This window comes from Panicum virgatum, chromosome 5K, assembly GCF_016808335.1.
Source record: "Panicum virgatum strain AP13 chromosome 5K, P.virgatum_v5, whole genome shotgun sequence".
Lineage (NCBI taxonomy): Eukaryota > Viridiplantae > Streptophyta > Magnoliopsida > Poales > Poaceae > Panicum > Panicum virgatum.
Window position 1 is genome coordinate 23,366,916 of NC_053140.1, and position 13,138 is coordinate 23,380,053.

The following is a 13,138-nucleotide window of genomic DNA, read 5'->3' on the forward strand; positions in this document are numbered from 1 at the left end:
GCGGACCACTGGTCGGGGTCGCCCTGGGCCATGCCGCAGGCGTCGCAGAGGCGGTCGTGGATGGTGATCTCGACGACGTGGGCCTGCTCCATGGTGACGCCTCTCTTCAAGCAGTGCAAGAAGGTATGGACCATGGATATGGGTTTGGGGGTGCTTACGATATCCTGAATGACTGAATGCTTACTCGGCTACTCTGATTATTTGTTGGATGAGTTCGTAGCATTACCAATCCCATCTAAACTGAGTGGAATGTTTTGTGTTTCTTGTGCTTTCCACAACGATGAATTTCATCTAGCTTAGCGATCAAACAAGTGTAGGAAGCGTGACTGATATCTTTTACATCTTAATTTATAATGTATGTTCCATGGTTGACCATGGATTGATTACTGTTCTATCTATATTTACTTGGGTATTCTGGCTATGAACATTTGGCCCATTTCCAAAGATAAGATCTGGGTGTAAGCCCATGCTTGCAAATGATGCAACATATTTTTTTTAAAAAAAAATTAAAGCTGATTAATAATGATGCATATTGTTCTTGATCTACTGATGCCGATACCTTTGTTTGCCAATGATTCTTTCTAAAGATGTATCTAGCACCAAATGTTTGTTGCTTTTGTGTCTGCAGATACCCAGCATCAATTTAATGCTCGTGAGAGTGACTGGGGTTTCACATCTTTTATGCCTTTGAGTGAGCTCTATAGTCCAAGTAGAGGCTTTAAGGCTGTGTATCATATGCCAACCACTAAAAATGACATGCCATCAGGAAGTATTCCCTTGGCGCTGCAGAACCTCTTTCACAAGCTCCAGTACAGTGACAGTAGTGTAGCTACAAAAGAGCTAAAAATAGCCTTTTATTGCAGATAGTCTCCAGCAGAGCACTTCAGTCTTGTTCTCCTCTGTGTTCTGCAGTGTTTTTCTTTGGAATGTTATATGTAAAATGCTTCCAGTCAAATATTGCAGTGTCCCTCAAAAAGCAAATTAATCTCTCATTGTTCTTCAAGAATAATATATGTTCATTCATTTGCAGCTGCAGCATGCACAATCTGATTATCTATTTCGACTTGAGATCAGCCAGTGTAGCCAATGTAAATAATTGAAACCCTTTCTCACCAAGGTTGATCCCACCATACCCCTCACAAAGGCCCCACTTGTCAGGCCAAAAGTTTGACGAAAGAAGGTGTAGACCCACGAAATTGATAGATAGAAAATGTTTCCACCCAAAAAACTTGTTTTTTTTCACCAAAAGTTTTAACATACCTGTTGACAGCCAAATTTGGCACCTGCTGAGGTCGACCGGTCTGACCGGTCGGGCCGACCGGTCAGACCGGTCTGGTCTGTACAGTCCGAGTATAATTAGGGTTTTTGTAAAGAGTCCTCATGTAATCCTACTCGTGAAGGGGTACGTTTTCCCCGGCCTATAAATATAAAGGCTAAGGCCGATTGAGGTTATTCCCAATCGAATCAATACAAAAAATCGTATTACTTTTACCTCTCAAACCCTAGCCTTTTCCAACCCTAGATTGCTTTCTTCCTTCGTCCCGGCGGCGTTTGAAGACGTTCTGAGTGGCCTGCCGACCTCAGAGCAACCCTACGATCACGAGCTCCGGCGGGGTCCCTCCCGAGCTCGCTGTTCTAGGTTTCCAGCGAGCCCTTGCCTGCACCGGTTAGACCGGTCGGCGGTACCGGTCAGACCGGTCTGCCAAGGGTTTCGCGGGTGTTGATCGTTTTGACGATCGTTCGCGCGTTCTAGCGCATTCGAGTGTGTTGGCGCGATTCTGTGTCAACAATACCCACCTAAATTGTTCGCATGCCGCCAGAACATGCACGGTGCTAATGACGGGGTTGGTTTTGTTTTCTTTTCTTTCCTTATGGACACGCACACACGGTGTATGTTTGGAATGAAGGCATTCATTTTAAGGAGAAACTTGCATGCTTCCCTTCGTAATTGATTTGCATGCAAGGAAACATGCATGACTGAAGAGGTAGAGAGAAGCAGGCGTGCGCTGCAAATGGAATGGAAAATAGAGGCTGCAAATGGAATGGAAATTAATTAGAGGGAGAGAAAGGAAAAACTTGCATGGCGCACACTATGTATGTTTGGAAGGAAAACATATTCATGGCACATGTCTCCCTTGCACCGGCGTCCACGCCTGTCGATCGCCACCCATTGTTGTTCTGGGCAACGGTGGCGCTGGCCATCAGTGCGCTTGTCCACTGGCGCCCTCTGCTTCTCACTGGTGCCCGTCGATCTGCTAGCCACCGGCGCCCGGCGCCCATCATTCTACTTCACATTGGCAACCGTCAATCTGCTGGCAACTGACGTTCCACATCATTTTTGTCGCTGGTAAACTTTTGTATGGTCTTTGCCGCCGGCGTTCTCGTTGCACCTTCACACACTGTATGTTTTCAAGGAATGTCTTCCTGCCACCAGCGTCCAGGCCTGTCCATCGTCGCCCGTTGCTGTTCTGGCCACCGGCGCCCGTCAATCTGCTGTTAAAGGTCGTTGCTCACAACTGTTGCCCCTAATGATAGATCGAGCTCCTTGGAGAACGCTAGAGGTAAAATTTTATTCTCATTTATGCTGCTTATAGCGAACCACATATTTTAGAGACCTGTGTTAATAGATATCCATGATTCATGTAGTTTTTGTTATCATGGCTTAGCGCAAAATAGTGTTTTGATCAATTGAATATTTTTCATAGCAATGGATGGCCGTTGACCATTTGGAGATATCACAAACAATGTTGTGTCGTGGTATTTTTTTCTGTCCCTTGTTTTTTTTAGGAAATGTTATTATAAACTTTCAACTTCATGGTTGTGATGAATAAACAAATGAAATATTGATAATTCCTTTACGATTGCAGATGATTCCACTGATCAAAGGGAAACTAAGGGGCAAAAGGCAAGAGAGAAGTAGGCAAGCATGCTAGCATATAAAAGTGAAGTTAATGCAAAGAAACGTGAAAGTTACCAGTACAAAAAGGCTGAGAGAGAAGCTACTCGGAATAATACAGAGAACCTCGGTATAATTTTTTTTTATAACCCGACCCATCAGTTTGTGAATCTGCTAACTCAAAATGCACTGACCATATGTAGGTGTTGTGTTTGTGATTAATGAAACAAATACGTAGAATGATGTTATTCATCAGCTGACTTCTGAGTTAAACGGGAGAACCATAGATGATTTTGATGATTCATGGTTGCATCGTAATGTTTCTTTCCAAACAATTCCATTGGAAGATAAGAGCACTCCATACAAAACATCTGGTATTATTAAGTATCTATATTAAAACTATCTTTTATGCATCGTATTAATTCATTAATGTTCGTACATTGTTCGAACCTGTTGTCCTTCCAGAATTGTCAGTTGTCGTGCATTGTCATGCAGTAGAGGAAGAAAGATAAAAAAAAAGGTGGAGCAAAAGGTACTATAATATGTATACAATATTTTATAAGCACACAATACTATATCGTTCAAAAATATTGGCCTTTGGGGGGGTAAGGGCCCGACGGACTCGACAGGGAGCCCACCGTTCCGGGCTTAACCCATTTTTTTACACTTTTCTATAGTATAGAATTTAGTTGTTTTAGTAGTCGTTCGATGTAATTCAACTTGACATTGTTATATCAATTTTGAGTCTTAAATTATTTTTAAATATATATTATTTTTAAAATATAATTAATCGTGCCTGTGGCATGTGCCTCTCCACTAGTATTAACAAAAAAAAGATCACACTCCTGATAATAAATTATTTTGAAAAGCGAGTATTATGCGGTAATGCTATTCAAGTTGGACTTATCTAGTCCAGCTTGCTACTTGGCTTATAATATTGTCGAAAAATGTTGTGTACGGTAGAGTTGTTATAAAAAAATACATTTCAGTAGTTGTTGAAAATGTTACAAAGTTGAGCTTTATTCTCTTGTTGAATGGTTTAATTGTTTTTTATTTATATAATTGGGATAAAATTTTCAATTGACTTTTACAAGAGAACTAAAAAAATACATCCAATGATATTTTAATTTGTCATTTTCCCCTTACAAAAATAACTCAGCGTGCTAGGGGGATGAAGTTGGAAGGGGGAGGAAGATGAATGATGTGATGAAAAAAAAGCTCCCAGTATACAAGTCATTTTCTTTCTAATCCATTCCTCTTTCTCCCGGAGGAGCCCATTTTTCTATAAAAAGCATACATATTATATGAGTAAAGCAGCAATTTTACATTAAGACCCTCAAAGGAAGTTCAAAATACATCACCCCTATAGGGGGACCGGACGGATGCGGATATACGTCACTTGAAGTGATAGGATCTCCCACCGTCGCCTAAAGGAGAAGCTCCACGTTTGGTGGGCCACTTTCGTCTTACAAATATGACTATTTACAACAAGAGAGAAGGACATGTGCATACATACAAAACATAAAATAATGACATCTCTCACATGCAACACAAGTTTGAGGCGAAAAAATTCATAAATCCCAGAATGAATATCCAAATTAAATTCTGATCGCACCATTGTATTTCTTACGTCAAGATCTTCGTAATAAGACCACACTTGACTATATTTGGAGAATTTTATTTTTCATTTTTTTTATAAAACTTGAATGTGTGTTGTGTACTACTTCGAGCAAATGCATATCTCTTTGTGAACCAAATATTAAACACAACGAACAAATAATTGTACAATGTGAACAAAATTTAAACGTCACGAACAAAAAATGGTGTATGCATGTTGTCAGCAAAATAGAAGAAAGGTTCTGCGCATGCATATAAAAGAAGATCAGTATATTTTTAAAATATTTTTTCAATACTAAATACTTAATTTTACTTACTACGAGCAAATATTTAAGAACACGAACAATAGTTATTTTCTGCGAACAAAAAGACTAAACATAATGAACAAATAGTAATGTACAACGAACAATTATTATTTATCGTGAACTTTTATGTATAGGATAAATAATAAAAAATAAATATCTCGAACAATGGATCAACATCATGGAAAAAATTAATCTATAAATGTGAATTAATAATTTAGTGTTGCAAAACAAATAAATAAAAAATATCTATCGAATCATTGAAAATAAACAGTAAAAAATGATAGAAAGAAAATCAGTACAAAAGAAAATTCAAACAAAAAACAAAACAAAAAAGAAAGAAAGGTGTGTCCGTTGCATTCATGCAGGTGGCTAGTCAAATAGCTTTGCATGTGAATGGAATGAGGAAGTGTGTGCTGGGAAGAAATAACACTAAAAAGGATCTGCGCATGCATGCATTAGTAGACAAAAAATACTGACATCATCCCCATACATGCAAATCCAAATTAAAAAGTTATAACTATCAAAACGAGCATCCAAATCAAATTTAGATTGCGCCATTATCTTTTTTATGACAAAATCTTCGAAACAAGACCACATTTGTCTAGGTTTACACAATTATTTCTTAAAATTATTTTTAATACCAACTAAGCTGAGAACAAATATTTTAAAAACACAAACAAATAATTATTTTCTACGAACAAAAAATTAAACATAATGAATAAATAATAATGTACAATAAACAAAAAATATTATACATCTCGAATATAATTATATAGAATAAGTAATAAAAAATAAATATCATGAACAAATAGGTCAATATCACGGAACAATTTACTCTAAAAAGATGAACAAATAATTTAACATCGCAAACATATAATTACATTATAAATAAATTATTCTTACATGTTAACAATTTGTAGAATGAAAGTGAATAGAAAAGAAATGAAATAAAAGGTAAAAGGAAATAAATAAAGAAGGAAGGAAGGATATGCTTTGCATGTTGCATGTTGCATGTGCTCCTATGCTCCTCTGCATGCACGATCTGCACCGTAAAAAGCTAACAATATGCTATCGCATCACTCGAAGACAGGCTGACAGCTGACGGTCCTGTTAAATCTTCCTGCTGTAGTTGTGTGGATCTCATCTGATAGCATTCTCAAAAGCCTATTAAATTATTTATAGGTCGAGTGTACCCCTCTATATATAATAAAGGGAGTCGTTTTGAGTTTGTCTTAATTCAAATATTTTAAACTTTGATTATAAATAAATTATTTTATGTTGAGTTTAAAAATATCAAAATGATATAAGTAGATTCATCTTGAAATGTAATTTCATAAAAATATATATATTTGACTATATTTTATAAATTTTTTATAGTAAAAAGTTAGTGGTCAAAGTGATTTTTGAAGATCGTGTCGATGTCTTAAACAATTTTCTTTACAATATAAAGAGAGTACGAGTCTATGTATATTTAATTGAACTAATTAACTCCGTACTGACACGTTACATCTTAAGAATCTTAAGAGATGGACTTCGATTTTATCTCGCGAGCCATATATATCTTTTCCGGGACCGGACACGTCGTGCAGCCACGCGTCACAGAAGCGACGCAGCCGAAGAGCACGTGTCTCCGAGCCGAAGAGACGACCACACCCACGAACCGTCGTGGCCGTTCCTCTACCACTAACGCTGTTCCTTCCTCCTCTCGAAAGGAGAAGGGTGGCTAGTGCTCTTCATCGCTTTGCGCCTTTCCGGCGCCTTGGCTTCTCTTGTCCCCGTCCTGGCACTGGCGTTGATCCGCTCTCGTGCTGCTCTGAACCCGCTATCTCCTCTTCATTTCAGGTACTCTCTCTCTCTCTCTCTCTCTCTCTCTCTCTCTCCATGGTGTTTAACTTTTCCATTTGGAGCAAGATAATCTATTAGGATTTCGTTCGGATCTCCGATCCGTGCGCGTGCGTAACTAGTTAATCAAATAGACTCCACTAATTTGCTGCAACTTGGGACTTGGTTGTCTCAAGTTGTATGATCTGCCGAACCTCCCTCGTTAGGTTGTCTCGTACTCGCATTGGCCGCGAGAAGAGTTTCATCTGAATATTTCTAATCGCTCGCCCAATTTGTAGGGAGTCATCAGGAGGGGCAAAGGCACACAGTTAGAAATGGAGACATGTTAAATTGCTAATTAAGTAGGCGCTTTAGGTAGTCTTAATTAAGCAACTGATTTTGTGCAAACACGTGTGAAAAATCCTACAGATTTGTGGGTAAGGTTTGACTAATTTGCCCTTGCTATTCCAACATTGAAGTATATTGAAACTGAATGGAACATATAAGTAGATATTAGTTTGAAGAACAGGTAGTGATAATCCTCTACTTCATCAACTGAATATGCTGCCATCAAGTCATGTCAACCTAATTTCACTGCAGAGCTGCATTTGCATTCCCCTAGTTACTTTCTCCTCCTGCAAATTTGATGGCGAAATGCTTAAATCGTCTAACTATGTTATGAGTTCCTTATCCCAACCAAGAGTTCAAGACATACTTGCATTGTACAGGAATGTTTTGATCCCAAATAATCACTTAAAATGAGATAAAGATGTGGTGAAAATGCTTCGTTCAAAAGTTCCTTATGCATTTTCAATATGTTTGAATTCTCATAGTTGGTTTTTCTTTCAGTGAGTAGGCGAAAAAGATGGACTGTAAGGAGTTATCTTCTGCCATCCTAACTGATGATCTGGTGGTGGAGATCCTCTCCCGGTTGCCATTCAAATCTTTTTCTCGCTTCAAATGTTTTTGCAAAGCCTGGCTTGATTTCTCGTTTGATCCTCACTACTCCCAGAAGCTGCCAAAAGCGCACAATGGTGGTTTTTTCTACCAAGACCACAACTCTGCTATCCAGCTTGTTAGTCTCTGCAAGCATGATGAAGAGATTGATGGGACTCTTAGTTTCTTGCCAGGCTATGAGCATCTAGAATTTGTTGACTGTTGCAACGGCCTAGTCCTTTGTGAGTACAGGAGCAACTACACTTCTGCAGACATCCTTCGCTTCATTGTGTGTAATCCAGCAACACAAGAGTGGACAATACTCCCTGATACTCAACGAAACGCAGATAAATTTTATTATACAGCAAAGTTGTGCTTCGATCCATCACAGTCACCGCACTTCTATGTCTTCAACTTTCACGAGAAGCGTGGTATTTACAATTCCGTGCTTGGTGTCAGCCAAGTTGAGATGTTTTCATCTTGTAAATCTACATGGCTTGTCAATTCTGATTTGAGGGATCCTGAGAATAATGATATCTCGGTTTGTGGAAGACCACACGTGTTCATTGATGGATTCTTGCATGTGCATACAGATTGTGATGTTTTGGTATTGGATAAATTAGAGATAGCAAGCATGGGCATACCACCCCGTAATTGGACCATTAAGTTGCCATTCCACAGGGGTGACTGTTTCGTGGATCGTTGCTTCAGAGGTTGCCTTGGTCAATATGCAGGGACCTTACACTACGCAGTGGCAGAGAAGGATGGTTGCACAATTCTAATTTGGAGTCACGATTATTTTGATCCTGGTATGTGGACTGTAACACATCGTCTTAGAATGAGAGATGCATTTGGAAGGGATGACTTTGTTCACTATGAGGATGGTTGGATTTGGACTTGTGATTATGAAATTATTGCTTTTGACCTGGAGAGGGAGGCCATTTTCCTTGTGGATGAAAACACAAACAAACTTCTTTCATACGGAATCACTACTGGGGAACTTAATGAGATTAAAGATAGCTCTCACAGGTATATATACTATGTTCCATGCTACTTGAAGCTTCCAGACCCAGAACCTGCATATGATGATGTGAGTGGTCTTTTTACTGTGCCTTTGTGATTGTCATCTATACTGACAGTTGTGTGTGGCACTGTGGCATTTTCAAACTTAGGTGGTGCCTCTGTTTTATTATCGTTGAGATGGTGCTAGTCTGTGAAGCTATGCAATTTATGAACACATGAGTCTTGCACTAGTATGGGAGGTAGGAGCATATGTAATGCTATCCTAGCTGGATGTACTAGTCTGGGACGCTTTATATGGGGCATCATTTCTGTGCCTTCGTGACTGTCATCTTCATGAGCAATCTTGCACTGTACGTTTTATTATGAAAATACAGAGGTTGCTCTCTGTTTGTTGTCTTCCTGTTGTTGCAGGTGCTATAAATAGTTGCTATACGTGTAATAAATTGGTGTGATAGTGTATAGTGTAAAAACTACTACAGATTAAGGTTGAGGATATTGCTTAAATCTTTGTTGCTTTTTTATGCATTGAGCACAACCAAGAAATAGAATTAGCGAGCTCTGTAGCTGCAGAGAATTTTGACTGACTAATCAGAAGTTTGGTTAAAAGAGGATTGGTGATAGATAGTCACCAGTAGAAATAAATTAAAATAAAAAATAAAAGCTTTCTATTTGTTCCAAGTCCCCAAATTTCTTTTTTTTTTCTCGAACACGCAGGAGAGCTGCGCATCTTTGTATTAAGAGAGGAAAAAGAATGGTCCAATTACAAATCTCAGCACCACACCTTGGACCAGAGTGAGGGCTGTTGTGGTCTCATATATAGGAACAATATTACAGAAAAAACACAGTGTAGGACCTGACCACAAAGCACCCCATCTAACTAAGCCCGAGCGAGCGCCCTGTTTTCCAAGGCAGCAAGCCCTTTTGCTCCACTGAACTGCCAGAGGTGAGCTTCATCCTTGTAGCTCTGTAGTGCTTGCTGCAAATTTGGGGCTGGCAATGTTTTAGTATACAACAATTTGGCACCTAACATATCAAATGAAAAAATGGGGCTTATTCATTCCACATGCCCACTGCAAAAAGGAGCCATTCAACCTTGTTGGTGCGTGTGTCCTTAGAAGATTTAGGAAGCATTGTAGGAGCATGCTGAGCTGATAAAGATGTCTGCGCTGTAGGGGTGCAATTCAGGTGCAAATGTGTTAGCTTTTAAAAATAATGCAAATTTACTTATATGTAAAGTTTCTAAAAATTATTAAAAACAAATCATAGACAGGTGGGGCAAAATTCAATACAAATCTACTATATTCATGCAAAATTTTAAGAACAGATTTAACTCAATCAAACACGCAGAACTGTGTCATCGAATTAAGGAGAAAAGAGTTTGTTTAGAAAACAAGATCCTAGTAATTGTAAGAGTAAAAAGTGAAACAGTGCTTCCAAAGAAAGTCTCAGGTTTAAAGAGAACAATGATGTTGAAATTCTTGGTTCTCTAAACAAAATGAGACGAATGTGGTTGCAATAGGTTCAGGGGTGGGCTGATATTGAAATGCGTTAGTACATAATGTTGGCTGCTTCAGTATAAATATCAAGTCACATCAATCCATTATCTATAAACAATTATTTATTTCATGTTTGTGTAACTCAGCTAATTTGATTAATAAGTCATCTCATTTCTACTGAGTTTGTTATCGTAATTAAGAATCCATATGATTTTCTATTCTGCAGAACCTGGAAATGATTTGATACCCAAAAGATAGTATAGAAAACAAAGTTGGAGTGAAGCTGCATTGTTCCTACTGTAATATTTTGATGTATTTGAATTTCATCATAGTTTAATTCTGTGTTTTCAGGCAATGAAAACCGATGGATGCTAAGAAGAGATTCTTTACTGGTTTCCATTAATCAACGTAAGCAGATGGCTACTAAGCTAACTGATGATTTTGCTGTCGAAGTCCTCTCTCAATTACTGTTCAAGGCTTTTTGCCGCTTCAAATGTGTATGCAAGGCCTGGCTTGCCTTTTCATCTGACCCTCATTACTGCCAGAAGCTGCTCAAATTTCCACTGGTTTTATGTACCATTGCAGCATTACTATTGATGGAGGAATTGATGGAACTCTTAATTTATCGCCACAGTACCAGCAGCTTCGTTTTGTTGACTGGTCTAATAGCCAAGTCCTTTTTTTAGTACAGGAGCAATCTTACTGCTGCAGGCACTTTCAGCTTCATTGCGGGGACAAGTTTTATTGTAGAACTAAGTTGTCCTTCGATCATGGTAGCCACACTTCTACTTCAACTTCAACTTTTAGCACTAAGCATCCAGATTCCACAGACCCAGAACCTGACATATGATGTGGTTAATGGCCTATTTCCTGTGATTGTCATCTGTATTGACACTTGTGCGTCACACATCGACGTTTCGAAACTGTCGAAGGCGCTTCTGTTTATTATATTTCACTAAAAAGTTGGGCGATACTGTGTATGGCTGTTTTCTTTTCTGACCTGTATTCGCTCCACTGAGAGTGTTTACTTGTAAACTTCTCCTTTACTAATATTTACTAATAGAAATGGCACATAATCTTGTGGCAGTTCGTTCAAACAAAAAAAGTTAGTGCTAGCCGGGGAAACTTTGTACCCAGGAGCTTGCTGCAGCTTGACATCTTCTGTTATGCTGCCTTCTCTTTTGTGTAACCCCAGACGTTACACTAAACCTTTTTATTCAGATAATCAGATCCCATGTATAATGCTTATGAATGAAAATCGGATGTACATTATTGAGGTTCCAATACTAATTGCTGAATGAAAGCACAGTTACAGATTTTCTTGCTTCTAATTGAAAACCTTTTGGCTATTACAGAAGATACAGTAGTGACGTACCTGTAGACAAGATGAACTGGTCGTCTTGCATATCTGAAAGTATGTCCTGCAGTGGCGGACCCAGGAATTGAAACTAGGGTAGTCCTGGCGAAAAAATTTCAAAATGCAATCCGGTATAATCTAATAGCACTTCGGTAACAATACGGTATATAACGATCAAATTTACAATAACATAAGTAAAAAAGGTCCCTTAATACATTGAATTCAACAAATTAGTTGAGAACTCGAATAACTTACAATATAAAATGTTGCAACATCAATAAAATGATGGATTAATGAAATCACAATGGCTTCATGTTTCTCTGGGAGCCTTATCTCTTTTGTATTGTGACTATGGGTTTAGCATATGCAATCATTAAGTCCTTGCAAAGTAAGAATATGCCAGTATGACTGTTTTTTGTAGGAAATAGGCATCTATGTTCTGAATTGATGGTAAGGGGTGGATAAAACTTGAAGGAAAGTTCAATTATTAATGCAGAAAACCTCTGCAAGATCATTAGTTTCTAGTTTTTACTTTATGGCCAACCACTTCTACCTTCGAAAGAGAATCCCTATGTCCTGGTAGCCAAATATTTGTATCATATGACCTATGATTTTTCTTTGGAAAAGTACAGACCTCTGAAGACAAATCCACTTGAACTCTTTGTTCTGTATACGCATACTGAAGCAGCATTTTGGAACCAATTAGTGAGAACTGAGAACTTAAATTCTTACGGTCTTATCTGCTGGGTTTGGATGCCGCCGCCCGCCGCGAAGCCAAATTCCCCTGCACACGAGAAACAGACTTTCAGACTTCACTACACCTGTGATAGAAACCAAGGGAGAAATAAAAGCGGGGGATTGGAAGCGCACCGCACGGACCTGGTCGCCCCGCCGCAGCAACGAGCTATCTCCCCGCCGCTGCCGAAACGGCAAAGCCGCTCCAATGCCAGCAAAGCTCTGAGCGCGCTAGCCTTGCCTCAGGCAGATCCGAGACCAGCGGACCCCACTGGCGCTGCGGCGGCGAAAGGCGCGGCGCGTAACGACGAGGCGGCCGCGGCGCGAGGCGGAGGCACACCGCACGCCCGCACGGCCGTGTGCCCAGCCCAGGCACGGCGCCGGCGGGATGAGACCGGGGGACGGGGGTCGGGGGGGCGGGGAGTGGCGGGCGGCGGCGGCCTGCGGGCGCTGGGCGCGGGTGGCGGCGGGGCACAGGGTCGGGGTCGCGGGGAGGGGAACGAACGGGAGTCTGGGACTGGAAGGGTTTGGGCTGACCGGCTGAGGGAGATGGACTGATGGAGAGTTGGCGAGTTATTGGGCTTGGGCCAAATGCGGACAATGTTTTGAAGCTCTAAAAAATTTTTGGGCCAAAATTTTGGGTAGTCCTGGGCCTACCCGGACTACCCATTGGGCCCGCCACTGATGTCCTGTATGGATTGGCAGCTTACTTGGGTGGCGAATGATGCTTACTTGGGTGATAGATGCTGTCGTTGGGTACCATGCTTAGCCATCTCCTTAAATGAACGATAAGGCTGTTCGCACTTGTCGTCCTTTATTTTTATTCTCTAAAAATAATATTCTATCCTAAGCATTAAAATTCTCCACTCTATACCAATTTTCCCCGCAACTATCACTCTTACCGGCCTGTGGGACCCATGGATCAGTTTCTTTTCTCTTTTTTTAACCTTCA

The 13,138-nt window shown here is 39.9% G+C and overlaps 1 protein-coding gene and 2 long non-coding RNA genes across 6 annotated transcripts; 1 reads left to right on the plus strand and 2 right to left on the minus strand.

Annotated features, from left to right (window-relative positions):
• The first annotated feature begins 6,484 nt into the window (after positions 1 to 6,484).
• On the plus strand, positions 6,485 to 11,352 carry LOC120709474. Of its 4 annotated transcripts, none has more exons than XR_005689685.1 (3): positions 6,485 to 6,660; positions 7,489 to 8,948; positions 10,446 to 11,352. XR_005689685.1 is itself a non-coding variant. In XM_039995127.1 (3 exons), the coding sequence occupies exons 2-3, from the start codon at positions 7,505 to 7,507 to the stop codon at positions 10,450 to 10,452; spliced, it is 1,107 nt and encodes a 368-aa protein (XP_039851061.1). In that variant the 5' UTR covers positions 6,486 to 6,660; positions 7,489 to 7,504; the 3' UTR covers positions 10,453 to 11,352. The 4 variants fall into 4 exon arrangements, 2 of the variants coding, with proteins under 2 accessions (XP_039851061.1, XP_039851060.1); XR_005689684.1 differs by having other exon boundaries at positions 7,489 to 9,541; positions 10,446 to 11,346; XM_039995127.1 differs by having other exon boundaries at positions 6,486 to 6,660; positions 7,489 to 8,604.
• On the minus strand, positions 8,062 to 10,446 carry LOC120709476. Its single transcript, XR_005689687.1, has 2 exons — positions 9,691 to 10,446; positions 8,062 to 9,574 (listed from the first exon to the last, which is right to left on the minus strand). It is a non-coding gene; the product is annotated as an uncharacterized LOC120709476 (long non-coding RNA).
• A 241-nt stretch (positions 11,353 to 11,593) lies between the features above and the next one.
• LOC120709475 lies at positions 11,594 to 12,864 on the minus strand. The gene is made up of 2 exons (XR_005689686.1): positions 12,322 to 12,864; positions 11,594 to 12,235 (listed from the first exon to the last, which is right to left on the minus strand). It is a non-coding gene; the product is annotated as an uncharacterized LOC120709475 (long non-coding RNA).
• Between the last annotated feature and the right edge of the window lie 274 nt (positions 12,865 to 13,138).

Excerpts from the sequence above, each read along its gene's own strand:
- LOC120709474 (XM_039995126.1), top strand. The coding sequence starts at position 7,505 with ATGGACTGTAAGGAGTTATCTTCTGCCATCCTAACTGATGATCTGGTG. Across the intron at positions 8,666-10,445 it reads CAGAACCTGCATATGATGAT|GCAATGAAAACCGATGGATG; the intron begins GTGAGTGGTCTT and ends CTGTGTTTTCAG.